The sequence below is a fragment of the Nerophis ophidion genome, linkage group LG04, assembly GCF_033978795.1.
Source record: "Nerophis ophidion isolate RoL-2023_Sa linkage group LG04, RoL_Noph_v1.0, whole genome shotgun sequence".
NCBI classification, from domain to species: Eukaryota; Metazoa; Chordata; class Actinopteri; order Syngnathiformes; family Syngnathidae; genus Nerophis; species Nerophis ophidion.
In genome coordinates, this window is record NC_084614.1 from 52,768,604 (window position 1) to 52,795,467 (window position 26,864).

Here is a 26,864-nt window from a genome sequence, read left to right on the forward strand (position 1 = left end):
TCAAAACTCACCAAATTTTACACACACATCAGGACTGGTGAAAATTGCCATCCAATAAAAAAACCAAACCCCAAAAATGAAAATTGTGCTCTAGCGCCCCCTAGGAAAATAAACTGACAAAACTGCTTGTAATTTCTGTTAGGAATGTCGTAGACTGATGAAACAAAAACTTCTATGGAGGTCTGACTAAGATCGGGACTCGGGACACGGCGGCGGCGGCCAACGGCGGACCCGACCAACGCTGCTTGCAGCTTTAATTAGGGTCCGCCCTGCAATGGCAAAGGACATCCATGGCCTTTGCCATGCAAGGACCCTATTGAATCTGTAACGTTTCTTATTATTATTCTTTCTTTCTTTCTTTCTTCCGCACCGTCGCGCCCCAACATCACCCTCTTAACATATTTCAAAACTCACCAAATTTGACACACACGTCGGTCTTCCATGCCTTCCCAACATATTAGGCAGCCAAATCATAAAAATCAAAATTGCGCAATAGCGCCCCCTAGGAAGAAAAAAAAAACAGACTGCTTGTAACTTCCGTTAGGAATGTCGTAGAGACATGAAACAAAAACCTCTGTGTAGGTCTGACTGAGATCTACATTTCCAATAAAAAATGTCTATACCCAAAATCAACAGAAATTTAGCAAAAACTCATTCAAAGCAAAATTTTAGCAAAAAATGCTATTTTTGCCTCTTTGAGCTGCAATTTGACCCCCTTAAAATGCTTCAAAACTCACCAAACTTGGTACACACATCAGGACTGGCAGAAATTTCAATCTAATGAAAAAAAAAAAAAAAAAAACTCAAAATTGCGCTCTAGCGCAATTTTTTAATAAAACACAGAAAAAACTGCTTCCAGGAAGAAAACACAGACAAAACTGCTTGTAACTTCCGGTAGGAATGCCGGAAAGACATGAAACAAAAACTTCTAGGTAGGTCTGACTTAGACCTACATTTCGATAACTGACATCCTTCGGCAAAAATCAACAGGAAGTTAAAAATTGCCCCTTCAAAATAAAAGTTTTGTGAAAACCCGTCACCTTTTTCAAATCGACACTCCTCCCAGTGCGTTTGTCGTTTCGGCTTCAAACTCGTACAGGAGAGAGTTTGAACCCTTCTGATTAAAAGTATAGATCAAAGTTTTGATAAGTTCTCAGGTTTTGATTTTACGCGCCTTCAAAGAACCCCTGCGCAAATTTTCCTAAAAAATGTCGTTTTTGCCTCTTTGAGCTGTAATTTGACCTACTTAAAATGCTTCAAAGTGCAAGTTAAAGCTCTGTTATGCAGACCGAAAGCCATTTATCAACAACATCCAGAATCGCCAATCTGTAAATTTCACCCCCTTAACATGCTTCAAAACTCACCAAATTTTGCACACACATCAGGACTGGCAATAACTGCCAACTAACAAAAAACCAAACCCCAAAAATCGAAATTGCGCTTAGCGCCCCCTAGGAAAAAACCCAGACAAAACTGCATGTAACTTCTGTTAGAAATGTCGTATAGACATGGAATAAAAACCTCTATGTTGGTTTGACTAATATCGGGACTCGGGACACGGCGGCGGCGGCGGCGGCGGACCCGACCAACGCTGCTTGCAGCTTTAATTAGGGTCCGCCCTGCAATGGCAAAGGACATCCATGTCCTTTGCCATGCAAGGACCCTATTGAATCTGTAACGTTTTCTTATTAGGGTCCGCCCTGCAATGGCAAAGGACATCCATGTCCTTTGCCATGCAAGGACCCTATTGAATCTGCTGCGTTTTATTATTATTCTTTATTATTCCGCCGCCGTTTCCAGCTGAAATTTGACCCACTTAACATGCTTCAAAACTCACCATATTTGACACACACATCAGGATCTGCGAAAATTGCCATCTAATAAAAAAACCGAGCACTAAAAATCAAAATTGCGCGCTAGCGCCCCCTAGGAAGAAACAAAAAACGGACTGCTTGTAACTTCCATTAGGAATGTCGTAGAGACTTGAAACAAAAACCTATATGAAGGTCTGACTTAGATGAACATTTCCAATAAAAATGTTCTATACCTAAAATCAACAGGAAGTTGGCAAAAACGCCTTCAAAGCAAAATTTTCGCAAAAAATGCTATTTTTGCCTCTTTGAGCTGTAATTTGACCCCCTTAAAATGCTTCAAAACTCACCAAACTTGGCACACACCTCAGGACTGGCAGAAATTGCGATCTAATGAAAATAAAAAATAATAAAACTCAAAATTGCGCTCTAGCGCAATTTTTGAATAAAACACAGAAAAAACTGCTCCTAGGAAGAGAAAACAGACAAAACTGCTTGTAACTTCCAGTAGGAATGTCGGACAGACATGAAACAAAAACTTCTAGGTAGGTCTGACTTAGACCTACATTTCGATAATTTACATCCTTCGGCAAAAATCAACAGGAAGTTAAAAATTGCCCCTTCAAAATAAAAGTTTTGTGAAAACCCGTCACCTTTTTCAAATCGACACTTCTCCCAGTGCGTTTGTCGTTTCGGCTTCAAACTCGCACAGGAGAGAGTTTGGACACTTCTGATTAAAAGTATAGATCAAAGTTTTGATTACTGCTCCGGTTTGGATTTTACGCGCCTTCAAAAAACCCCTGCGCAACTTTTCCTAAAAAATGACGTTTTTGCCTCTTTGAGCTGTAATTTCACCCACTTAAAATGCTTGTAAGTGCTAGTTAAAGCTCTGTTATGCAGACCGAAAGCCATTTATCAACAACATCCAGAATCGCCGATCTGTAATTTCACCCCCTTAACATGCTTCAAAACTCACCAAATTTTACACACATATCAGGACTGGCAAAAACTGCCATCTAATAAAAAACCAAACCCCAAAAATCTAAATTGCGCTTAGCGCCCCCTAGGAAAAAACCCAGACAAAACTGCATGTAACTTCTGTTAGAAATGTCGTAGAGACATGAAATAAAAACCTCTATGTTGGTTTGACTAAGATCGGGACCCGGGACACGGCGGCGGCGGCCAACGGCGGACCCGACCAACGCTGCTTGCAGCTTTAATTATTATTATTATTGTTTATTCCGCACCTTCTCACCCTAATTTGACCCCCTTAACATGCTTCAAAACTCACCAAAGTTGACACACACGTCGGTCTACTGGGACAGCCCAACATATTAAGCAACCATACCCCAAAAATGAAAATTAAGCACTAGCGCCCCCTAGGAAAAAAAAAAAACAGACTGCTTGTAACTTCCGTCAGGAATGTCGTAGAGACATGAAACAAAAACCTCTGTGTAGGTCTGACTTAGACCTACATTTCCAATAAAAAATGTCTATACCCAAAATCAACAGAAATTTTGCAAAAACTCATTCAAAGCAACATTTTCGCAAAAAAATGCTATTTTTGCCTCTTTGAGCTGCAATTTGACCCCCTTAGAATGCTTCAAAACTCACCAAACTTGGCAGACACACCAGGACTGGCAGAAATTTTGATCTAATGAAAAAAAAAATTAATAAAACTCAAAATTGCGCTCAAGCGCAATTTTTCAATAAAACACAGAAAAAACTGCTTCCAGGAAGAAAACACAGACAAAACTGCGTGTAACTTCCGGTAGGAATGCCGGAAAGACATGAAACAAAAACTTCTAGGTAGGTCTGACTTAGACCTACATTTCGATAATTGACATCCTTCGGCAAAAATCAACAGGAAGTTAAAAATTGCCCCTTCAAAATAAAAGTTTTGTGAAAACCCGTCACCTTTCTTCAAAAGTTATCTCCTCTGAGCCCGTTTGTCGTTTCGGCTTCAAACTCGCACAGGGGAGACTTTGAACCCTTCTGATTAAAAGTATAGATCAAAGTTTTGATAAGTTTTCAGGTTTTGATTTTACGCGCCTTCAAAAAACGCCTGCGCAACTTTTCCTAAAAAATGACGTTTTTGCCTCTTTGAGCTGTAATTTGACCCACTTAAAATGCTTGTAAGTGCTAGTTAAAGCTCTGTTATGCAGACCGAAAGCCATTTATCAACAACATCCAGAATCGCCGATCTGTAATTTCACCCCCTTAACATGCTTCAAAACTCACCAAATTTTACACACATATCAGGACTGGCAAAAACTGCCATCTAATAAAAAACCAAACCCCAAAAATCTAAATTGCGCTTAGCGCCCCCTAGGAAAAAACCCAGACAAAACTGCATGTAACTTCTGTTAGAAATGTCGTAGAGACATGAAATAAAACCCTATTTGTTGGTTTGACTAAGATCGGGACCCGGGACACGGCGGCGGCGGCCAACGGCGGACCCGACCAACGCTGCTTGCAGCTTTAATTATTATTATTCTTTATTATACCGCACCGTCGCACCCCAATTTCACCCCCTCAACATGCTCCAAAACTCACCAAATTTGACACACACATCGGTGCGGTGGACCTTCCCAACCTATTAAGCAACCAAACCCCAAAAATGAAAATTGCGCGCTAGCGCCCCCTAGGAAGAGAAAAAAAACGGACTGCTTGTAACTTCCGTTAGGAATGTCGTAGAGACATGAAACAAAAACCTCTACGTAGGTCTGACTTAGATCTACATTTCCAATTAGAAATGCCTATACCTAAAATCAACAGAAATTTAGCAAAAACTCATTCAAAGCAAAATTTTCGCAAAAAATGCTATTTTTGCCTCTTTGAGCTGCAATTTGACCCCCTTAACATGCTTCAAAACTCACCAAACTTGGCACACACATCAGGACTGGCAGCATTTTTGATCTAATGAAAAAACCAAACCCGAAAATTAAAAAATGTGCTCTAGGGCAATTTTTGAATAAAACACAGAAAAAACTGCTCCTAGGAAGAGAAAATGGACAAAACTGCTTGTAACTTCCAGTAGGAATGTCAGACAGACATGAAACAAAAACCTCTATGTAGGTCTCACTTAGACCTACAATTTGATATTTGAAATCCTGCAGAAAAATCAACAGGAAGTTAAAAATTACCCCTTCAAAATAAAAGTTTTGTAAAAACCCGTCACCTTTTTCAAATAAAAACTCCTCCCAGTGCGTTTGTCGTTTCGGCTTCAAACTCGCACAGGAGAGAGTTTGAACCCTTCTGATTAAAAGTATAGATCAAAGTTTTGATAACTTTTCTGGTTTTGATTTTACGCGCCTTCAAAGAACCCCTGCGCAAATTTTTGTAAAAAATGTCATTTTTGCCTCTTTGAGCTGTAATTTGACCCCCTTAAAATGCTTCAAAACTCACCAAACTAGGTACACACATCAGGACTGGCAGAAATTGCGAGCTAATAAAAAAACCAAACCCCAAAACTCAAAATTGTGCTCTAGCGCCCCCTAGGAATACAACACAGACAAACTGCTCCTAGGAAGAAACACAGACAAAACTGCTTGTAACTTCCGGTAGGAATGTCAGAGAGACATGAAACAAAAACCACTATGTAGGTCTGACTCAGACCTACATTCGAATAATTAACATACTTTGGCAAAAATTAACAGGAAGCTTGATATTTTCACTTCAATACAACAACTGCATTACTTTCACAATGCATTAAATAGTGTCACCAAGGCTTCTCCTGCCGTGGGGCTCGGGGGCAGCAACCCAAGGCGCGCTCGCACCTTCGCACCCTAATTTGACCCCCTTAACATGCTTCAAAACTCACCAAAATTGATACACACATCGGTATGGGGCGGCAGACCAACTTATTAAGCAACCAAATACCAAAAATGAAAATTGCGCGCTAGCGCCACCTAGGAAGAGACAAAAAACAGACTGCTTGTAACTTCCGTTAGGAATGTCGTAGAGACATGAAACAAAAACCTCTATGTAGGTCTGACTTAGACCTACATTTCCGTTAAACACTTCTATACCTAAAATCAACAGGAAGTTGACAAAAACCCCTTCAAAACAAATTTTTGGCAAAAAATGCCTTTTTTGCCTCTTTGAACTGATATTTGACCCCCTTAAAATGCTTCAAAGTGCAAGTTAAAGCTATACTATGCCAAGTGAAAGCCATTTATCAACAACATCCAGAAACGCAGATCTGTAATTTGACCCCCTTAACATGCTTCAAAACTCACCAAATTTTACACACACATCAGGACTGGTGAAAATTGCCATCCAATAAAAAAAGCAAACCCCAAAAATGAAAATTGTGCTCTAGCGCCCCCTAGGAAAATAAACTGATAAAACTGCTTGTAAATTCTGTTAGGAATGTCGTAGAGTGATGAAACAAAAACTTCTATGGAGGTCTGACTAAGATCGGGACTCGGGACACGGCGGCGGCGGCGGACCCGACCAACGCTGCTTGCAGCTTTAATTATTATTGTTTATTCCAAAACGATACTCGCCAAAGCGCTGTATTTGACCCACTGACCATGCTTCAAAACACACCAAATTTGACACACGCGTCGGTGAGGAAATTCTTCCCAACATATTAGGGAGCCAAACCAGAAAAATCAAAATTGCGCTCTAGCGCCCCCTATGAAAAAAAAAAAGAATTGCTTGTAACTTCCGGTAGGAATGTCGTAGAGACATGAAACAAAATACTCTATGTAGAACTGACCTAGACCTAAATTCCCCATCAGAAACTCCTATACCTAAAATCAACAGAAATTTTGCAAAACCCTTTCAAAGCAAAATTTTCGCCAAAAAACGCTATTTTTGCCTCTTTGAGCTGCAATTTGACCCCCTTAAAATGCTTCAAAACTCACCAAACTTGGCACACACATCAGGACTGGCAGAAATCGTGATCTAATGAAAAAAAAAAAAAAAAAATCTCAAAATTGTGCTCTAGCGCAATTTTTCAACAAAACACAGAAAAAACTGCTTCCAGGAAGAAACCACAGACAAAACTGCTTGTAACTTCGGGTAGGAATGCCGGAAAGACATGAAACAAAAACTTCTATGTAGGTCTCATTAAGACCTACATTTTAGTAATTGACAGCTAGCAGAAATAATCAACAGGAAGTTGGCAATTACCCCTTCAAAATAAATGTTTTGTAAAAACCCGTCACCTTTTTCAAATCGAAACTCCTCCCAGTGCGTTTGTCGTTTCGGCTTCAAACTCGCACAGGAGAGAGATTGAACCCTTTTAAAAAAAGTGGTCGGACAAAGTTGTGATAAGTTCTAAGGTTTTGATTTTACGCGCCTTCAAAGAACCCCTGCGCAAATTTTCCAAAAAAATATCATTTTTACCTCTTTGAGCTGTAATTTGACCCCCTTAAAATGCTTCAAAACTCACCAAACTTGGCACACACATCAGGACTGGCAGAAATTGCAAGCTGATGAAAAAACCAAACCCCAAAACTCAAATTTGTGCTCTAGCGCCCCCTAGGAATACAACACAGACAATACCCTATTTTGACCCCCTTAACATGCTTCAAAACTCACCAAATTTGACACACACATTGGTATGGAGCGGCAGACCAACTTATTAGGTAACCAAACCCCAAAAATGAAAATTGCGTGCTAGCGCCCCCTAGGAAGAGACAAAAAACAGACTGCTTGTAACTTCCGCTAGGAATGTCGCAGAGAGATGAAACAAAAACCTCTGTGTAGGTCTGACTTAGACCTACATTTCCAATAAAAAACGTCTATACCCAAAATCAACAGAAATTTTGCAAAAACTCATTCAAAGCAAAATTTTCGTAAAAAATGCTATTTTTGCCTCTTTCAGCTGTAATTTGACCCCCTTAAAATGCTTCAAAACTCACCAAACTTGGCACACACATCAGGACTGGCAGAAATTGTGATCTAGTGAAAAAAACAAACCTTAAAACTCAAAATTGCACTATATTGCAATTTTTGAATAAAACACAGAAAAAACTGCTCCTAGGAAGAGGAAACAGATCAAACTGCTTGTAACTTCTGGTAGGAACGTCAGACAGACATGAAACAAAAACCTCAATGTAGGTCTCAGTTAGACCTACATTTTGATGATTGATATATTTCAGTTGAAATCAACAGGAAGTTGGCAATTACCCCTTCAAAATAAAAGTTTTGTAAAAAGCCGTCACTTTTTTTCCAGACAAAACTGCTTGTAACTTCTGTTAGGAATGTCGTAGAGACATGAAACAAAGACCTCTATGTTGGTCTGACTAAGATCGGGACTCGGGATACGGCGGCGGCGGCGGCGGCCAACGGCGGACCCGACCAACGCTGCTTGCAGCTTTAATTTATTTTTGAATCTCCCATGTCCTTAAAGTGCTTTTATGCACAATTTTCACAATTATTTTAGTTATTTGATTTTTATTTCTGCCATTTTACTTTATTTATAATTCTTTTGTTGATTTTGTTGCTTTCATACGCGCATTCAATTTCTAATTGAGGTCTATGAGACCGTGTTTTTTATCAACAATAATGTTTCTCCTACAAAGAAAATCCATTTGAATGTGTTCGTTTTTTTTAATAAAACTTGGTTAAAATATATCAGTATAAATATATATATATATTTTTAAATTGAGCGCATTTTGAAATTCCGCGATAACCATGATAAATTTGGTCACAATAACCGTGATTTTCATATTTTCATGCCGTGACATCCCTGTTACCGTGCAAGGTCTTCTATCATTAGGATGCCGACTGCTAAGATGTTTATATATTCCCTTTTTAGATGAAAAAATGTCTCATAATCCTCGCGAAGAAACAAAGTCACGAAATGTAAATGGAGTATTGTTGGTACTTTTTGAATAGTTAATTATTGGATATTATTGGCAAAATAGTGGAGCTGCAAGCTGACTTTTATTTGCGTTTATTTGATACTTAGAATGCATAAAACAAATGTTTTTAAATCCATACGCCATGTCTTTTATAATGATTCTGAATGATAGGCAAATTTTTTTTTTTTTAAATGCAGTTCCCCTTTAAGTATTGATATTTTTGGTATTTTATCTTGTTCCAGAGTTCCTAAAACACGTATGCTAAGAGTGTTTCGTAAACCACCAACTCGGCAATCTAATATCTTTGGGGATGGCGTGGCGCAGTTTGGAGAGTGGTCGTGGTTCAATCCCCACCTACTACCAACCTTGTTGTGTCCTAGAGCAAAACACTTCACCCTTGCTCCTGATGTGTGGTGGTTAGGGCCTTGCATGGCAGCTCCTGCCATCAGTGTGTGAATGTGGAAAAAGTGTCAAAGCGCTTTGAGTACCTTGAAGGTAGAAAAGTGCTTATAACCCATTTGCCATTTGTATTATTATGTCTGTATTGATGTGAAATGGTCTTAAATTATACTTCATTATGGTCTTTAAAAAGTCTTAAAAGGTCTTAAATTTGACTTGTTGAAATCTGCAGAGACCCTCAGATTGAAACATTAGGCACTTGTGTTTATTCTCAAATACAACAAAAGACAGTGGCTGTAACATGGCATACAGTATCATACAGCAACCTGAAGTCGTCTTCTTTGGGGCGTGGGGGTCCGTGATGAGGGTGAATCCATAAAGCGCTTAATGGCTGACTAAATGATTGTGTGAGTGTGTTTGATTTAATGTGAAAAATTTAATTGGTCCACTGTAGGGATGTAACAAAGTAAAAATGTCCTATCACGGTTATTGTGACCAAAAGTATCATGATTATCATTATTATCGCTGTACGGTTGAATATGCACAAAAAGTACTTATACACACACTGAAATCTTTTAACCAAGTTATTTTTCTTAAAAAAATTAAATAGACAGTTGGAAACCCACTATTTTTAATGTTTGGGTTTCTAATGCTACATATAGTGTTTTTGTCTTACTATTTTATCCGTTGTAATGGCTAAGCTTTTACTATTTTAAATATTTGTGCGTAACATAAAAAAATCCATTATCACAGTGTAACTTCTGTTAACAAATTTAATTGGTTCTTGAACAGGGGTCGCAAATAGAAATGTTTGTATACTGAAGTAAATGTCTCCATAAGAAATAATTAAATAGGGACCCGTTATTCATGTTTAAATTGAACACAATATAAAGTGCTATACAGTACTGTTTATCAAACACAACAATGGGGTGATGGATTAACTTTGTATTCAATAAAAAACGCAAAACAACAAGAAGCTACTATATGCTCTGCTCTGCCAAGACGCGCACAGCACACACACAAAAGCCACTATTGGGGCATCAAACAAAAGCACAAAATCTTTGAAAGGGAAACTGCCTTTTGGGGCGTAATTTTGCAGTCGTTCACAATACTTGCTGTATAATAGTCAAGCTGTAACGACATTGTTATTGTAAAAGTGAACATTTAGCAACTGTTTTTCTAGCGCACTAACACATCGTTGTGTTAAGCATTAGCCATGAGCTAGCTTCCACGTCAGCACCCGAGTCGCGTTTGAGGTTGTAACGCACAACACAATGTGATGGGACACCAATCTGAACTGATTGAAAACCATGAACAATCCTATTAGAGTGTCTGTAAAGTATTAGCCCACATTCCATGTTTTGTTTGTACACAGCTAGTTTGATATCGTATGTAGTCGTGATAACACGCATGACGTGCTGCGTGTATCATGATCGATATTAAAATGACTCACTCGATGGACAGTTGTGCACTTGGTCCAGCTGGCCGGGGACGTTTCCAATCGATTTTGGGTAAGCGATCAATTTCTGTTGGCACAGCTTGGCTCCAGTTTCCACATTTGCAGCATCAAAATCACGCCGACCTCACTCTCTCGGCTTCCGTCTGTTTCAAAGTTTTACTCTCTCTTCGTGCTGGCTTCTGTAAGCAGCAGTTCATTCCCTCTATATTCAGGTTAAAATATACAAGGTTATGAATCCTCAAGTTGCCACCTCTTAAACCGTCACCCAAAAAATATGTTTAAAGCTAAACGACAGTTTGTGAGGTATTTACATTATTAAAAATAAAAATTGTTAGTTAACTTTTCTTAGAAACAGCATTTTCCAAACTGATATAAACAGCTTCACTGGGGAGGACACTGCTTCACCGAAAGTAAAAGACCGTAAGTTAAAAGACACTAAAGTGAAACATTATTATTTTACATTAGACGGTTACATCATCACTTTAAAGACACTCAACTGTAAGTTTTTTTTAATTATTTGCTTTAAACAGCACTTGTTCCTGGACAATTATATGCATTGAAAAAAATACATGTTTGTAGTAATAAATGTGATTAGAAATATTTCAGTATTATGTTTGTGTTCAGTTACAGTAAGTGTGTTTATCCTAAACATTCCTGACACTTCATTTTATACACAATGCTGTTTTTAAGTCTTAATGTTTGGGGGGACATGTAGCACAATAAAATCATTCCGTGGCCCTAATACTCATACCGTAACATTTGGATTCTGTTTTCATTCCTATCAGACAGCAATGTGTTGATATAGGTTTAGATCTAGATGTAGTCTCTTAATGGAGAAAAAATGTTAATACTGTATCTCTTGTTTTCGTGTTGGCATTTATGCTAGCAAGCTGGCTCCGGTCAGTTCATGAGTTTATCAGAATGCATATATCAATCACGTTTTTCTGATCATTCTAATTTAACCTTTAGGAGTTGAAACGTGGTTACCATTAATACCGTTTATCATTACATTCCTAGTCCACAGTGACTAGGAATGTGCCGGCAGGTGAAGCTCTTTAACCTGGAAATATCCATAAATCACATGTCCGCAAATTACAGTTGCCAGAACAGCTACAGTATGAGAGGATGGTGGGTGCTGGATCCAGACCATTTGTCCTCCAAAATAGTGCCACCGTGCCCAAGAAGAATAATTTTGTCTGAGTACTAGCACATATTTGGGTCATGTCCCCACTTTAAAAGAGAAATTGTGACCCAACATCATTCTCCCATACTGGACTAATTTGTCTGTGAGCATGAAGCCTTGTCAGATGATAGACGCCATGGTTTTCTGAGACAACCTGAATAGTCGAGTTGTGATCAAGGATACAATGACCTGGATGAGTGAAAAATATTCACATATAAACATCATTAAAACAAAATATAAAAATGTTCCCCTACCAGCTGACAGAGGACGAGATCGCCACCATCCTAAAGTCAACCCTCAAGGGTCTGGAATACCTACACTTCATGAGGAAGATCCACCGAGACATCAAGGCTGGAAACATTCTACTCAACACGGAGGGACACGCCAAACTCGCCGACTTTGGGGTTGCCGGGCAGCTAACGGTAACACCCGAGCTTAAAGGATGATGTTATTATATTGCAGTGAATCTAAATGATACGTTTAGGAGGAGCTTTCCAGCTGGTGGTAATTCGGCTCTGATGGTGGGGGAGGATGCCGGACAGACCTGGCAGGCCCAAACGCATAGTGAGGGTCTGCTGGGAACGTCTGGCAGAATTTCCAATCAGAGAGAGTTTCAATTCCTACCTCCGGAAAAACTTTGAACATTTTACAAGGGAGGTTCTAGACATTGAATCCGAGTGGACAACGTTGCCTGCCTTTTGAACAGGACTCCTTTTGAAAAATATTTTTTTAATCTCAGTGGTATTTCTCTTGGTAAAATAAAAAAAATAAAAATGTTCTGTCCTGCTAATATCGAGGCACTGTGGCAGCAAGGTGGTCGGTGCCTGCTGTGGCGGTAATCCCAGAACCCACTGGTAAACACCAGCGGTGAGGGTTACCGTCAAGATGAAGGAGGAGTCCTATCGGGTCCTTTTGGCTCGTGGGACTTCGGACGCAGCGGAGAGGGCCAAGCGGTGTGTGGCTTTGGCGGTTACAGAGGCAAAAACTCCAACATGGGAGGAGTTCAGAGAAGCCATGGAGAACGGCTTCCGCACGACATTGAAGGGATTCTGGGCCACCATCTGCCGCCTTAGGAGGGGTAAGCAGTGCACTGTCAACACTGTGTACAGTGGGTATGGTTTGCACCTGTTGCGACTTGGGATATTGGAGGAATTACTTCAAAGAGTTCCTCAATCCCACCTACATGTCTTCCAATGAAGAAGAAGTGCCTGAGGACTCTCTGGTGGGTTCTCCTCCTTTTTCTGTGGGAGGGCTTCACGGTGGCAGAGGGGTTAGTGCGTCTGCCTCACAATACGAAGGTCCTGAGTAGTCAGGGTTCAATCCCGGGCTCGGGATCTTTCTGTGTGGAGTTTGCGTGTCCTCCCCGTGAATGCGTGGGTTCCCTCCGGGTACTCCGGTTTCCTCCCACTTCCAAAGACATGCACCTGGGGATAGGTTGATTGGCACCACTAAATTGGCCCTAGTGTGTGAATGTGAGTGTGAATGTTAGTCTGTCTATCTGTGTTGGTCCTGCGATGAGGTAGCGACTTGTCCAGGGTGTACACCGCCTTCCGCCCGATTGTAGCTGAGATAGGCACCAGTGCCCCCGCGACCCCAAAGGGAATAAGCGGTATAAAATGGATGGATGGATGGATGGTTGGAGGTTGCTAAGGTAGTTAAGATGTTTCTTGGTGGCAGGGCCCCGGGAGTGGGTGGGATTTGCCAGGAGTTCCTTAAGGCTGTTGATGCTGTAGAGCTGTCGTGGTTGACAAGACTCTGCAGCATTGCATGGAGATTGGGGTCGGTGCATCAGGATTGGCAGACTGGGGTGGTGGATCCTCTATGTAAAAGGGGGAACCAAAGGGTGGGTTCCAACTATCATGGGATAACTCCCCTCAGCCTTCCCAGTGTTGTCTACTCAGGCGTACCTGGAGAGGAGGCTGCGCCGGATAGTGGAACCTCGGATTCAGGAGGAGCGGTGTGGTTTTCATCTTGGTTTGTCAAAACTGTGGACCAACTCAACACTCTTGGCAGGATCCTTGAGGGTGCATGGGAGTTTGCCCAACCAGTCTACAAGTGTTTTGTGGACATAGAGAAGGCATTTGACCGTGTCCCTCGGGAAGTCCTGTCGAGAGTGCTCAGAGAGTATTGGGTCCGCCTGATTGTGGCGGACTGTTCCTTGTAGGATCAGTGTCAGAGCTTGGTCCGTATTGCCAGCAGTAAGTCAGACCCGTTTCCAGTGAGGTTTGAACTCCGCCAGGGCTGCCCTTTGTCATCAATTCTGTTTACAACTTTTATGCACAGAATTTCTAGGTGCAGTCAGGGCGTTGAGGGTATCCGGTTTGTTAGCTGCAGGGTTAGGTCTCTGCTTTTTGCGGGAGATGTGGTCCTGCTGGCTTCCTCTGGCCAGGATCTTTAGCTTTCAATGGATTGAGTGTGAAGTGACTGGGATGAAAATAAGCACTTCCAAGTCAGAGTCCATGGTTCTCGCCTGGAAAAGGGTGGAGTGCCATCTCCAGGTTGGGGAGGAGACCCGGCCCCAAGTGGAGGATTTCATGTACCTCAGGGTATTGTTCAGGAGTGAGGGAAGACTGCATTGTGAGATCGACAAGCGGATCGGTGCAGCGTCTGCAGTTATGAGGACCCTGCATCGGCCGCCGTGGTGAAAAAGAATCTAAGCCGGAAGGCTAAGCTCTCATTTACTGGTCGATCTACATCCCTATCCTCACCAATGTTTGTGAGCTTTCGGTTATGACCGAAATTAGTATCCTTCATCGGGTGGCAGAGCTCTCACTTAGGGATAGGTTGAGAAGCTCTGTCATTCAGGAGAAGCTCGGAGTAAAGCCGCTGCTCCTCCACATCGAGAGGAGCCAGATGAGGTGGTCCGGGCATTTTGTCAGAATGCCTCCCAAACACTGGGAGGTGTTTTGGGTGCATCTGACCGGTAGGAGACCACGGGGCAGTGTTAATTTTGACAGCAAAATTTGATTTAGTTTTAGTCATAGTCTTTTGACTGAAATGTGATTTAGTTTTAGTCATAATTTAGTTATTTAAATTGTTTTAGTTTTAGTCTAGTTTTAGTTGACAAAATATCATAAGATTATAGTCGACAAAAACTACAGTAGATTTAGTCGACTAAAGGGTAATATATAAACTTTCCCTTCAATTTCTGAAAGTCAAAGCAAAACAGCGGAAAAATCACCGATAAGTCGTATTTTGATGAAAATCATGTCTCAAATTTAGTATTTCACGAGTAAGCCGTGTAATAAACAGGATAACGTCGAGTGAGTTGTATATTGTGGAAAATGCTTACCTTTGTGTGGATTTCGGGGTGTTTCGACTGTAAATGTCGCTTCAAGTTTGTTGTGTTTTTCCCCGTAATCCTCGCGCTGCATTTCTTACACTGCGTCTTGTTATCTTTGACATCAAATATAAAATTTCCCCATATGTCCTGTCCCCTCTTCTTCCCGGCGTTAACATGTTGTCTTCTGCAGCGCATTCCCGGGTCAGTCTCAAACGCAAACTACGTTTACGTAACTTCCTTACCACGTTGCTCTGATTGGTTCTCTTCCCAACTCCTCCCGCCTCTTCCTAACGAAATGAGTTCCGATTGGATCTCGTCTCTGGCAGACATTTACGTCTCGTTTTTATTCGTTGACGAATATGTCAATACACCTCGTCATCGTCTTAGTCCACGTAAATTATTTTTTATTTAGTTATTGTGTTGTTTAAGTCAGGAAAAAAAAGGTCGTTGACGATAACTATGACGAAAATTTTTCGTCAACAAAATTAACACTGCCACGGGGAAGACCCAGGACAACGTGGACTCTCCTTCCCTATGTGTCCCAGTCGTGATACCCCGGGAAGAGTTGTACGAAGTAGCTGGGGAGAGGGAAGTCTGGGCTTCCCTGCTTAGGCTGCTGGCCCCGTGACCCGACGTCGGATAAGCGTAATTAGATGGGTAAATGATAAGTTTTCCTCTGTAGGACACCATGGCCAAGAGGAACACTGTGATCGGAACCCCATTCTGGATGGCTCCGGAGGTGATCCAGGAGATTGGTTACAACTGTGTGGCTGACATCTGGTCTCTTGGCATCACGTCCATCGAAATGGCGGAGGGCAAGCCTCCTTACGCAGACATTCATCCCATGAGAGTAAGTCTTTTTCTTTTTCTTTTTTTAGGTAATGTACCTCAGACATGACACCGCCCATATTTATTCTTCTCACCTTACAGGCCATCTTCATGATCCCCACCAACCCTCCGCCGACATTCCGAAAGCCAGAGCTGTGGTCGGACGAGTTCACGGACTTTGTCAAGAAGTGTTTGGTGAAGAATCCTGAACAAAGAGTCACCGCCACACAACTCTTACAGGTGATTTTGGAATATTTAGCATAGTAAAAAGTAAAGTAAATGCACTCCTACTTGATGAAACATGGTGAATTTGAAATCTGATGCTTTTTGTTTTTCGTGGATGTCCAGCATCCATTTATCAGCCAGGCCAAACCAGTCACCATCTTGAGGGACCTGATCACAGAAGCCATGGAGATGAAGGCCAAGAGGCAGCAGGAGCAGCAGCGAGAGCTGGAAGAAGAAGAAGACAATTCTGTATGTCCAGTTCACTGGCTCATATCCAGATGTTTATTCACGAAAAAAATGGCCTACTTTTTCTTCTTCTGGTGTCTCGCAGGAGGAGGAAACTGAGGTGGACTCTCACACGATGGTGAAGTCCGGCTCAGAGGGTGCGGGCACCATGCGAGCCACCAGCACCATGAGCGACGGGGCGCAGACCATGATCGAACACGGTAACACCATGCTGGAGTCGGATCTTGGCACCATGGTCATCAACAGCGATGACGAGGAAGAAGAGGAGGACCAGAGGTCCATGAGGAGTGAGTTCATGAATAATCTAGACGAGGGCTGCACGATTTTGAGGGGGGAAAATACTAAATTTGTTTTTCCCCCCAAAATTGCGATTGCGATTCGATTTGTGATTTTTATCTTTTATACACATGAATGCATAAAACTGCAAAAATACTGTATTCAGTTATTTCTACTGTTCAATAAGGTGCTTAGAGTGATGCACGGAGTGGGAAATTTTTTCTCCCTGTTTGAAGCAAGAGACAAAACAAACATAGCAATTGATTTATGCCAGCAAAGTATTTCAACATAATTTTCATGTATCGTTTGGCCCAGGCCTAGCCACCTTCAAAACTTTTTTCAAGGTGAAAGTATAGGGTTTGTTAATAGCGTCCTGAGGGCCTCCACTGCAGCTCACACAAACTTGCGGTTTCTTTAAACACATTTGATTGGCCGGGAGGCAAAGGATGCTAGGCTCAACAATTCTGATTGGTGAACATGTCTGTCAATCATATGCCGGTGACAACGAAGAAAAAAAATGCCGGTATCTGGCCAGGAGGCAAAGGATGCCTCCTACGGTTTGATAATCGCACTAATTAAAACCTTGATGTCGGTTTGATGTCAAATAATGGCGCAACCCTAATCTAGATATCTTAAAAGTTGTGTGTGTGTGTGTGTGTGTGTGTGTGTGTGTGTGTGTGTGTGTGTGTGTGTGTGTGTGTGTGTGTGTGTGTGTGTGTGTGTGTGTGTGTGTGTGTGTGCGTGCGTGCGCGCGCGCGCGCGCGTGTGTAAAACGGAGGTTTCTCAGATGGTGAGGACACTATATTGCCAATGAACTTGAAGTAGAATCCCATTCCTAACCCATAAGGTTCAATATGATGTTGGTCCACCTTTTGCGGCTATTACAGCTTCAACTCTTCTGGGAAGGCTGTCCACAAAGTTGCGGAGTGTGTTTATAGGAATTTTCGACCACTCTTCCAAAAGCTCATTGGTGAGGTCACACACTGATGTTGGTCGAGAAGGCCTGGCTCTCAGTCTCAGTTTTAATTAATCCCAAAGGTGTTCAATCGAGTTCAGGTCAGGACTCTGTGCAGGCCAGTCAAGTTTATCCACACCAGACTTTGTCATCTACCTGTATGTATTTCTGGACCTTGCTTTATGCACTGGTGCACAATAATGTTGGGAGAGGAAGGGGCTTGTTCCAAACTGTTCCCACAAGGTTGGGAGCATGGAATTGTCCAAAATGTTTTGGTATCCTGGAGCATTCAAAGTTCCTTTCACTGGAACTAAGGGGCCAAGCCCAACTCCTGAAAAACAACCCCACACCATAATTTCTCCTCCACCAAATTTCACACTCGGCACAATGCAGTCCGAAATGTACCGGTACCGTTGTCCTGGCAACCTCCAAACCCAGACTCATCCATCAGATTGCCAGATGGAAAAGCGCGATTCATCAATCCAGAGAACGCGTCTTCACTGCTCTAAAGTCCAGTGGCGACGTGCTTTACACCACTGCATCCATTGCTTTGCATCCATCCATCCATCCAGTTGCACTGGACTTGGTGATGTATGGCTTAGATGAGCTGCTCGGCCAGGGAAACCCATTCCATGAAGCTCTCTGCGTGCTGTATGTGGGTTAATTGGAAGGCCACATGAAGTTTGGAGCTCTGTAGCAACTGACTGTGCAGAAAGTCAGCGAACTCTTTGCACTATGCGCTTCAGCATCCGCTGACCCCTCTCTGTCAGTTTACGTGGCCTACCACTTTGTGGCTGAGTTGCTGTTCCCAAACTTTTACATTTTCTTATAACAAAGCCGACAGTTGAATTTTGGAATGTTTAGGAGCGATGAAATTTCAAGACTGGATTTGTTGCACAGGTGGCATCCTATGACAGTTCCACACTGGAAATCACCGAGGTCCTGAGAGCGGCCCATTCTTTCACAAATGTTTGTTGAAACCGTTTCCATGCCTATGTGCTTGATTTTATACACCCATGTCTGGGCAAAGTGATTAGGTCACCTGATTCTGATCATTTGGATGGGGGGGGCACTTACTTTTGGCAAAATAGTGTATCTCCTGGAAATCACTGGCTTAGAGTGGCCAAAAGCATAGAGGTGTGTGTCCATGTTAAATGAAACGGCAGGCCTTCGCCCTTTAGTGGATTTATAAGTCTTGGCAAGCTGAGCAACGTTTGCTGTGGTCTTTATACATTCACGTACAACATACAACTTTGGGTGGAAGAATAAGACAGAGAAGGAGTGGTACAAAACACATCCTTCTAAAGTAGCGTTGGAGAATGTTATAAATGTAAATAAACCGCTGCGTCACGGTCCACACAATTATGGTGCGTTCAAGGACTGGCTAAATCAGTTAGACAAAGGAGCACTCGCCTATCACTCATCAGTGAAGCATTAAAGAATGTTAAACTCAAACATGCAAAACAGTGGGCTTTCTAACTGTGTGTGCGTGTGTATGTGCGTGCGTGTGTACTACAAAAAGAGAAAATAATTGTTAAAATTATCACTATAGCAGTGTGTACTACAAAAAGAGAAAATAATTGTTAAAATGAATCATAAGTAAAATAAATAATTACAAAAAAAGGAACCACAGACAGCTCCATTCAGAATCAGACATACTTTATTAATCCCTGAGGGGAAATTAAAACCTGAATTACCTTTTAAGATATATAACAAGCAACAGCACACAAAAGGCTCGTCATCCACCCACATCGTAGTTGTGTTTTAATCAAGGTTAATTTGGGAATGAGTCTAACCTACATATCTCTGAAAGGCACCCCACAGTTCTTGAAACTTTGCAGAACAACTATTCCAATGTCTGCCTAATATTCTCCAGTTTGAGAAGATGCAGAACATCTTTAATCCAGCGGGTGTGGCAAGGAGGCGCTGTTGCCTTCTAATTTAACACAACAAGTCTTCTAGCCAATAAAGTAGTGAATGCTACAAGATTCTGTTTGGATTTCCTAAGGGTAGATGACTGAGGTGCTACCCCAAATAGTCCACAGACAGGATTTGGTTCAAGCTTTTTGCCAGCGACCACAGACAAAGTGTTAAAAATGTTTGTCCAATAGCTGTTCAGGGATGGGCAGAGCCAAAACGTATGTATTAAATTAGCTGGAGACTGTTGGCACCGATCACACAATACAGATATTCCGTCATACATTTTCGTTAGTCAAACCTTTGTTTTAGCTTGCATTGGATGAGGCTGTTTTTTGTACAAAAAGAATACTTTCTCTACTTAAAATCTCTGTACAGCTGTATACTCAGATAAGGTCACTCCTAAATCCTCCAAAGTGGCTTAATTGAATTTAGAGACTCAGGACGTAATTGAAAAAATTGGTTATAAATATGTATAATTGATCCTTTTAATGTTGGAAGCGGTGTCAGAAACACATCTAAAATCGTAGCAATATGTAAATTTTGAAATATAAGGAAAGCATTACGAACAAAACTGGGGATCAGTAGAAATCAAAAAGAAAAAGTGGTTATTAGGGAGTTAAAAGTTATCACAAAGATACTGGAAAGAACCAAAAGTGTTGTCAATGTATAAATCTTCAATGTTTTTGATCTCCAGACTTGACCATCTTAAAAAGGCACTATCGATCAGACAGAGAGGAAAAGCATGATTAGCAGTGAGGAGTGCAAGACTAGAAATAGTTTGCAAACCAAAATAGAGCTTAAACTGAACACAAATCCAGAATAAGGTTTTTACGATTGGATTTTTCTTAAAAGCGGAAGTAGAAGAGGGGATAGGAGAGTGAACCCTAACCCTAAGAGATACAGGTTTAGTTGAGTTAGCCTCCATAACCAGCCATAATGGGGGAGGATCAAATGCTTCTTATTGCAGCCAATATTTAAGAATTCTAATGTTTGTGGCCCAGTAATAAACCCTAAAGTTTAAAAGTGCTAATCCTCCTGATGATTTGGGTGTCTGTATTTATTGTTTACGTAACCTGAGAGTCTTTTTTTGATTCCAAATGAGGTCTAAAACCTTACTGATTGAGGGAGACAAAGCGGCACACACTGGAACAAATAGGAAAATTGTGGAAGTATATTAATTTTAACAGAGTTGACACAAGCCCCTTTAGATAAAGTAAGTAAGGACCAGGGATCAAAATCTCCCTGGATTCTGGACAACAGTGTAAAAAAGTTGGCTTCATAAAGTTCTGCAAGTGTGACCTGGATGCCCAAGAATGTGAAAGTTTGAGGGGCAATTTTAAATGGAAAATTGTGCAGAGGATATTTATTAGCAGCAGAAAAGCCCGAAGAGTACTGGCAGCCGTATGGAGAGGTCCGAGACATATAAAAGGAGGTCATCTGCGTAGAGAGATACTTTCACCTGCACATTGTACCTACGTATACCGTATTTTTCGGACTATAAGTCGCGTTTTTCTGTAGTTTGGAGGTGAGACTTGGCCAAACTATAAAAAATACAATTTAAAAAAATAACTTTTTTTTTTTTTTTTTGGTTTGGCCGGGTCTCACCCCCCGCTGGACTGTGGAGAAGACTGCGACTTATAGCCCGAAAAATACGGTACATGTAATAAGCAGATTGGCGCAAAGCGCCATTGACAGAAAGCAAAAAGCAATTGGCTGAGAAGACAGCCCTGGCGCGTAGAACGATACAGGCAAAGGTATTGGGATATAATATTATTTGTTCTTACCAAGGCCACTGGGGATGAATAGAGAAGCTTAACCCACGAAATTAAACTATTACCGAAGCCGAAACTCTCCTGGACATAAAATAGATAGTTCCACTCCACCCTGTCAAAAGCCTTTTCCGCATCTAGAGAGATCACTGTGTCTTGGGTGTTGGAACCAGGCACATTGGACAAGATATTGAAAAGCCGCTAGCTAGGACAAGAGAATGTTCTCGAATGGTTCCATAACAGCCGCTATATCTGACAACGGATTTAAGATTGTCTGGGATGTCTGCTCCCATTTCGTCCAACTTCCGACTAATGCTTCAAAAAAAGCATAGTTGACGACCGACTCCTTTATGATATCTGGATCCAAAGACACGCAAGCCTTAAAACGGCCTGCCTTGTCAGATTTCCAGACTTTGTGGAATTTACTGGCACAATGACAAAAAAGAAGCTGGACACGACAGGTTAGTAAAACTATTGTAGAGTTGATGCCTGGAGTTAGCAAAAGTGCCAATAAAACATACAAAAGGTTAATTTCCATTAAGCCCCCGCTATGCACGCCCTACACCGTCCATACTCAACTGGTAGTTCCAGGCTTGTTTTAAGATGTGGTTCGAAAGCCTGCAGAAGCAGGGTTTTGTTTTTTTTAAGATGTTTTATGAACTTCATAAGTGATGGTTAGAGCGCCTCTTCTCTCAATTGTCAAGAAAACCAAGTGCGGAAAATTATCAAATTTTTTTTGTTTGCTTTTACATTTGACTGTTTGAACATCTTTTAAAAAGTCGCTTTTGGATATTAAGCAACCTATTTAAGCTGCTTTTAAAACACAAGCTTGATTTTCTAAGTTAAAAAGTCCTATCACCTTGGTTCTACAGGGCACGCCACCCCACAGCAGCCCTTGCGTCCGTCCTTCATGGACTACTTTGACAAGCAGGACTCCAACAAGGCGGCCCTGCAGCAGCATCAGAACCAGCACCAGCAGGAGAACTACAACCACAACCAGCCTCAGGAGCAGCCCGGCTACCACATCCAGTCCAAGAATATATTTCCCGACAACTGGAAGGTGCCGCAGGACGGCGACTTTGACTTTGTGAGTCAAACGCTCACTTCATGCTATTGTTTTATTCAGTGCACTGCTGCTATTTAGTGCAGGGATGTTCCGAACTGGGTTTTACTCTGCCGATTCTGATACCGATCATCCATGCGTCAGATTGGCATATACCATTACATGTATTAACTATACATTTTTCGATGTTTCAAGTTTAACAATCTGAACACGATATTTAAAGGGGAATTGCACTTTTTTGGGAATGTTTTATAACATTCACAAACAATTATTGTGTAAGACAAGGACACTTTTTTCTTTTTTAATATATACCTTGATGTTGCAGAAAAAAGACCATATGTATTTTTAACCTATTTCCGAACTCTAAAAGGGTGAATTTGGCGATTTAAACGCCTTTCAATTGTTCGCTGTCGGAGCGATGACCTTTCACCCGTGACGTTACAATGGGAAGCAATCCGCCATTTTCTCAAACACATTACACACAGAAGTCAAATCAGCTCTCTTATTTTCCGTTTTTTCGACTGTTTTCCGTACCTTGGAGACATCATACCTCGTCGGTGTGTTGTCGGAGGGTGTAACAACACGATCAGGGCCGGATTCAAGTTGACTTACGTGGAGTGTGCATCAATTAGAACGGCATGCTAATTGATGCTAACATGCTATTTAGGCAAGCTGTATGTACATATTGCATCATTATGCCTCATTTGTAGCTATATTTTAATGCCAAACAAACACATACCAATCGACGGATTCAAGTTTCACCATTGTCAAAAGATGCGAAAGTCCCTCGTTTTTTCTGCACATTTTACAGACGATAGCAATGCTACGACAGAGATGTGTGGATATCCTGCGACACTCAAAGAAGATGCATTTCCAACGATAAAGTCAACGAAATCACAAAGTTGAGTTTTGTTTATGTTATTGACTTATGTGCTAATCAGACATATTTGGTCACGGCATAACTGCCAGCTAATCAATGCTAACATGCTATTTAGGCTAGCTGTATGTACATTTGTAGCTATATTTGCATCCAGCCTTTCCCTCCACCCACATTTAATGCCAAACAAACACTTACCAATCGACGGATTTAAGTCGCTCCAGTGGTGAAAAGATGCAATCGTTGGTTAGAAGGCGATCGCCGAATAGCTTCACTAGCTATTTGCTCAATAGCTTCAGTTTCTTCTTCAATTTCGTTTTCGCTATCTGCCTCCACACTTCAACCATCCGTTTCAATACATGCGTAATCTGTTGAATCGCTTAAGCCGCTGGAATCCGAGTCTGAATCCGAGCTAATGTTGCTATATCTTGCTGTTCTATCTGCCATGTTTGTTTGTATTGGCATCACTATGTGACGTCACAGGAAAATGGATGGGTGGATTTACAGATAGCGAAAATCAGGCACTTAAAAGCCTTTTTCTGGATATTCCATGATGGGTAACATTTTGAAAAAAACTTCCAAAAATAAAATAAGCCACTGGAAACTGATGTTTATTGGTTTTAACCCTTTTGAAATTGTGATAATGTTCCCCTTTAACTCATAAATAAACTTGAACCAAAGTCAGCTAACAATAGATCCAAAAGGAGTCGCTATAATCCGCCTATAAAGCGCTCTAAAAAATCTAAAAACCTCCATCAATGTTTTAAATACACGCTGTAAGTATACATGTAATGTAGTAACAGGCACATTCATAATAACTTGTAATATTTACGTCTTTTGCTCATTTTAAGCATACTGGGGAAGAGTAATTTCACAGATGCATCCTGACATTCATTTATACCTTCTACAACACTCCTGATCATGGCAGACTTCATGAGAGACAATTTTTACGTCATTTGCTCATTTTAAGCATACGGGGGAAGAGTAATTTCACAGATGCATCCTGATATTCACTTTTCCCTTTAACAACACTCCTGATCATGGCAGACTTCATGAGAGACAATATTTACGTCTTTTGCTCATTTTAAGCATAGAGGGGAACTTTAATTTCACAGATGCATCCCAACATTCACTTTTCCCTTCAACAACAACACTCCTGATCATAGAGAGATAGTTAGATAGTACTTTATTTATTCCGTCAGGAGAGTTCCTTCAGGAAAATTACATGACAGACTTCATGAGAGACAACAAAGACCACTTTGGGAAAAAATATGATGATGAACCTTATGATTTTGAACCGGAATATACAGAGAATGAGCTACAACTTTTAGAAGCTGTGTGCTTAACAAATCCAACTTTAGTGCAACACAAAGCATGCAGTATTATTGCTTAGTGCTAAACAAGAAATACAAACTACGAACATAATAAAACAATCTTACAGTACAATGTCTGCTCTAACTAGATTGCTGACTGACTGGATGTTCATATCTTCCTGTTCAGATGAAGAATAATAATGAGCGTCTTTTTGTGTCTTTCCCGCCATATAAGTTGAATGTCAAAGTTGACCACCTTCTCAGTTGATGGCGACATCATTCTATAAAAGAGAGAGGAATGATTTATAATTTAGCACAAACCTTTAGCAACTCAGAGGCAATGCAGCAGCTTACCAGCTCAATATACCCAATATAGCTGCATAAGGCAAGTTACCTCTTATGATTACAGAGCGGCTAAAAGTAGTTTATGCATTAGCGCTTGTAATACCAATGATGCTAGCACTTGGTTAATAATCAGGTCACGACCGGTAAATAAGTATTGTTGGCGGTTTGGGGAGGTTTTTTAGGAGGCTTTATAGGCTGTATTGTGTACTCCCATTAGGTGCATTGTTAGCCACCTCATACTTGCCATATATTACCAATTAGAATTAATTCATCAAAAAAGATAAACATATGTGTTCTTGTCTTTCATAAAGATGGTGAATGATATGCAAATTTCCAATAAAAGTGCTGTTACATTTTAAACTAGATTCAAAGAAAAAAACTAACATATAATTCAAAGTCCTGTGTTAAGAGAATTATTCCGCAAAATTTTAAAATATTAATTTTAAAAAATTTAGGGTAAAAAAATCGACTAATCACTCTATAGTCGATCATATACTGATGCTCCCTTTGGTATCGACACCATCAATTTTTGGAGCGATCTGCCCTCCTCTTGCTTGTCGTTTACTGACTGCGACAATGCAGACACACAACACATTCTGTTGTATTATCCTCTCTGTATTTTGTTAATTTCATGTCAATAGCTGCTTATTTTCTGCTGTAACGCACTTCCAGCTACACTTTTTTAAACTTTACTAAGCACTTATTTCTAGGTTTTGTATAAAGCTAGATTAAGGTGACCAGGTGTCCGGATTTAGGCTGGACAGTCCGGATGTTTAATGCCCTGTCCGGCGCAGCATCAAGCCGGACACGTATTTGTCCTCCTTTTTGAGGCACTCTGCTTGAAGAGCGGAGCTTTTTCATCTTTGCTGGGCTGCAGCGCAATAGCCAATCATAGACCGTAAAAAAATGCCTCCAACGCAGTAACATATCAAATGATTGGCTAAGAGCGGTGTCGGATACAAATCTGCTTATCATTGGTTCAAAAAGTAAACAAGTGTTATGACAGTAGCGTATGTGTGTGTGGCAGCGGGTGAGTGACGTCAGTGAGTGAGTGGGCGATCAAGAGAGAAAGAGCGGTCGCTGAGGGCGGGGGAGTGGCTAGTGTTTGTGTGTGTGGGATTTTGACGGTGGAGAGAGACCAAAATAAAGGAGCCACAATTTTGCAACTAATAACTGGACTCGTCATTATCTCCAGAGAGTCCGTAATTGTGAAGACCCACTGCCGGAGTAAAGGGTGTTGCCCCGAGAATCATCGGCCCTGGAGAAGTATCTCCCCTGCGCTCCTTGACAACGGTCTAGGCGCCGGAAGCAGGAAAGGTGCAACACAAGGATCCATGTGCTGCTGCAGCATGACATTGACAGAAAGTTAGCATCACGCCAAAACGCAAGACCTCGTTTAATTCTGAATGGATAAAAGAGCACACATTTATAACGAAAAGCAGTCAAGACTCATTCCATGGCTTCTGCACACTTTGTCGATGTGATGTCGACGTAAGTAGTCAGGGGAAAGCTGCAATTGAACGGCACGCGGGTACGGATAAACATAAAAGTAATAAACGTGCAGCAGGTACCTCTTCAATGAGGACATTTTTTCGTGAAGTTTCATGGTGACAGAAGGGCTATTGATCCTGAGCTGCTACAGAGGGTGAATGTGGAGTTTGCTTAAAGACAGGTCTGCTGCGCACACACACAGACACTGAAGACAAGTCCCCAAAAGACTGAAGCACTTTAGAGATGCTATGCTTTTTGAGCAGTTGAATGTTTTCTAGTTTGTTTGTTACAATCTCCTTTGTTGTTTATATAAAAGGTTATTCAGGCTTTTTTAAAAAGCAATTTTTTTAAGTTTTATATGTTACCTGTTAATTGTTGTTTACATTTAAGTCCACACATCCTTTGTGGCACTCTGCACTTAAAAAGATTCATCTCAGTGATCACTTTTTGAACACCACAATGTATTGAATAAATACAAATACTGTTAACAAACACTTGACTTTAATATTTTTTCCTATTCAGCCACACAAACATCATCTTTAAATTACTCAAAATTGTACTATAAATAAGAGTATACCAGAGTCCTATGTATACTATAGT

General features: G+C 41.1%; 1 protein-coding gene across 1 annotated transcript in view; it reads left to right on the forward strand.

Moving 5' to 3' along the window:
• Nucleotides 1-26,864, forward strand: part of stk3 (serine/threonine kinase 3 (STE20 homolog, yeast)) — a 51,544-nt gene that overhangs the window by 22,274 nt on the left and 2,406 nt on the right. The window contains exons 5-10 of the mRNA XM_061898324.1: nucleotides 11,931-12,095; nucleotides 15,639-15,806; nucleotides 15,887-16,024; nucleotides 16,133-16,258; nucleotides 16,341-16,542; nucleotides 22,048-22,262. Coding sequence (XP_061754308.1) covers nucleotides 11,931-12,095; nucleotides 15,639-15,806; nucleotides 15,887-16,024; nucleotides 16,133-16,258; nucleotides 16,341-16,542; nucleotides 22,048-22,262 — 1,014 coding nt within the window. The remainder of the gene's footprint in view (nucleotides 1-11,930; nucleotides 12,096-15,638; nucleotides 15,807-15,886; nucleotides 16,025-16,132; nucleotides 16,259-16,340; nucleotides 16,543-22,047; nucleotides 22,263-26,864) is intronic.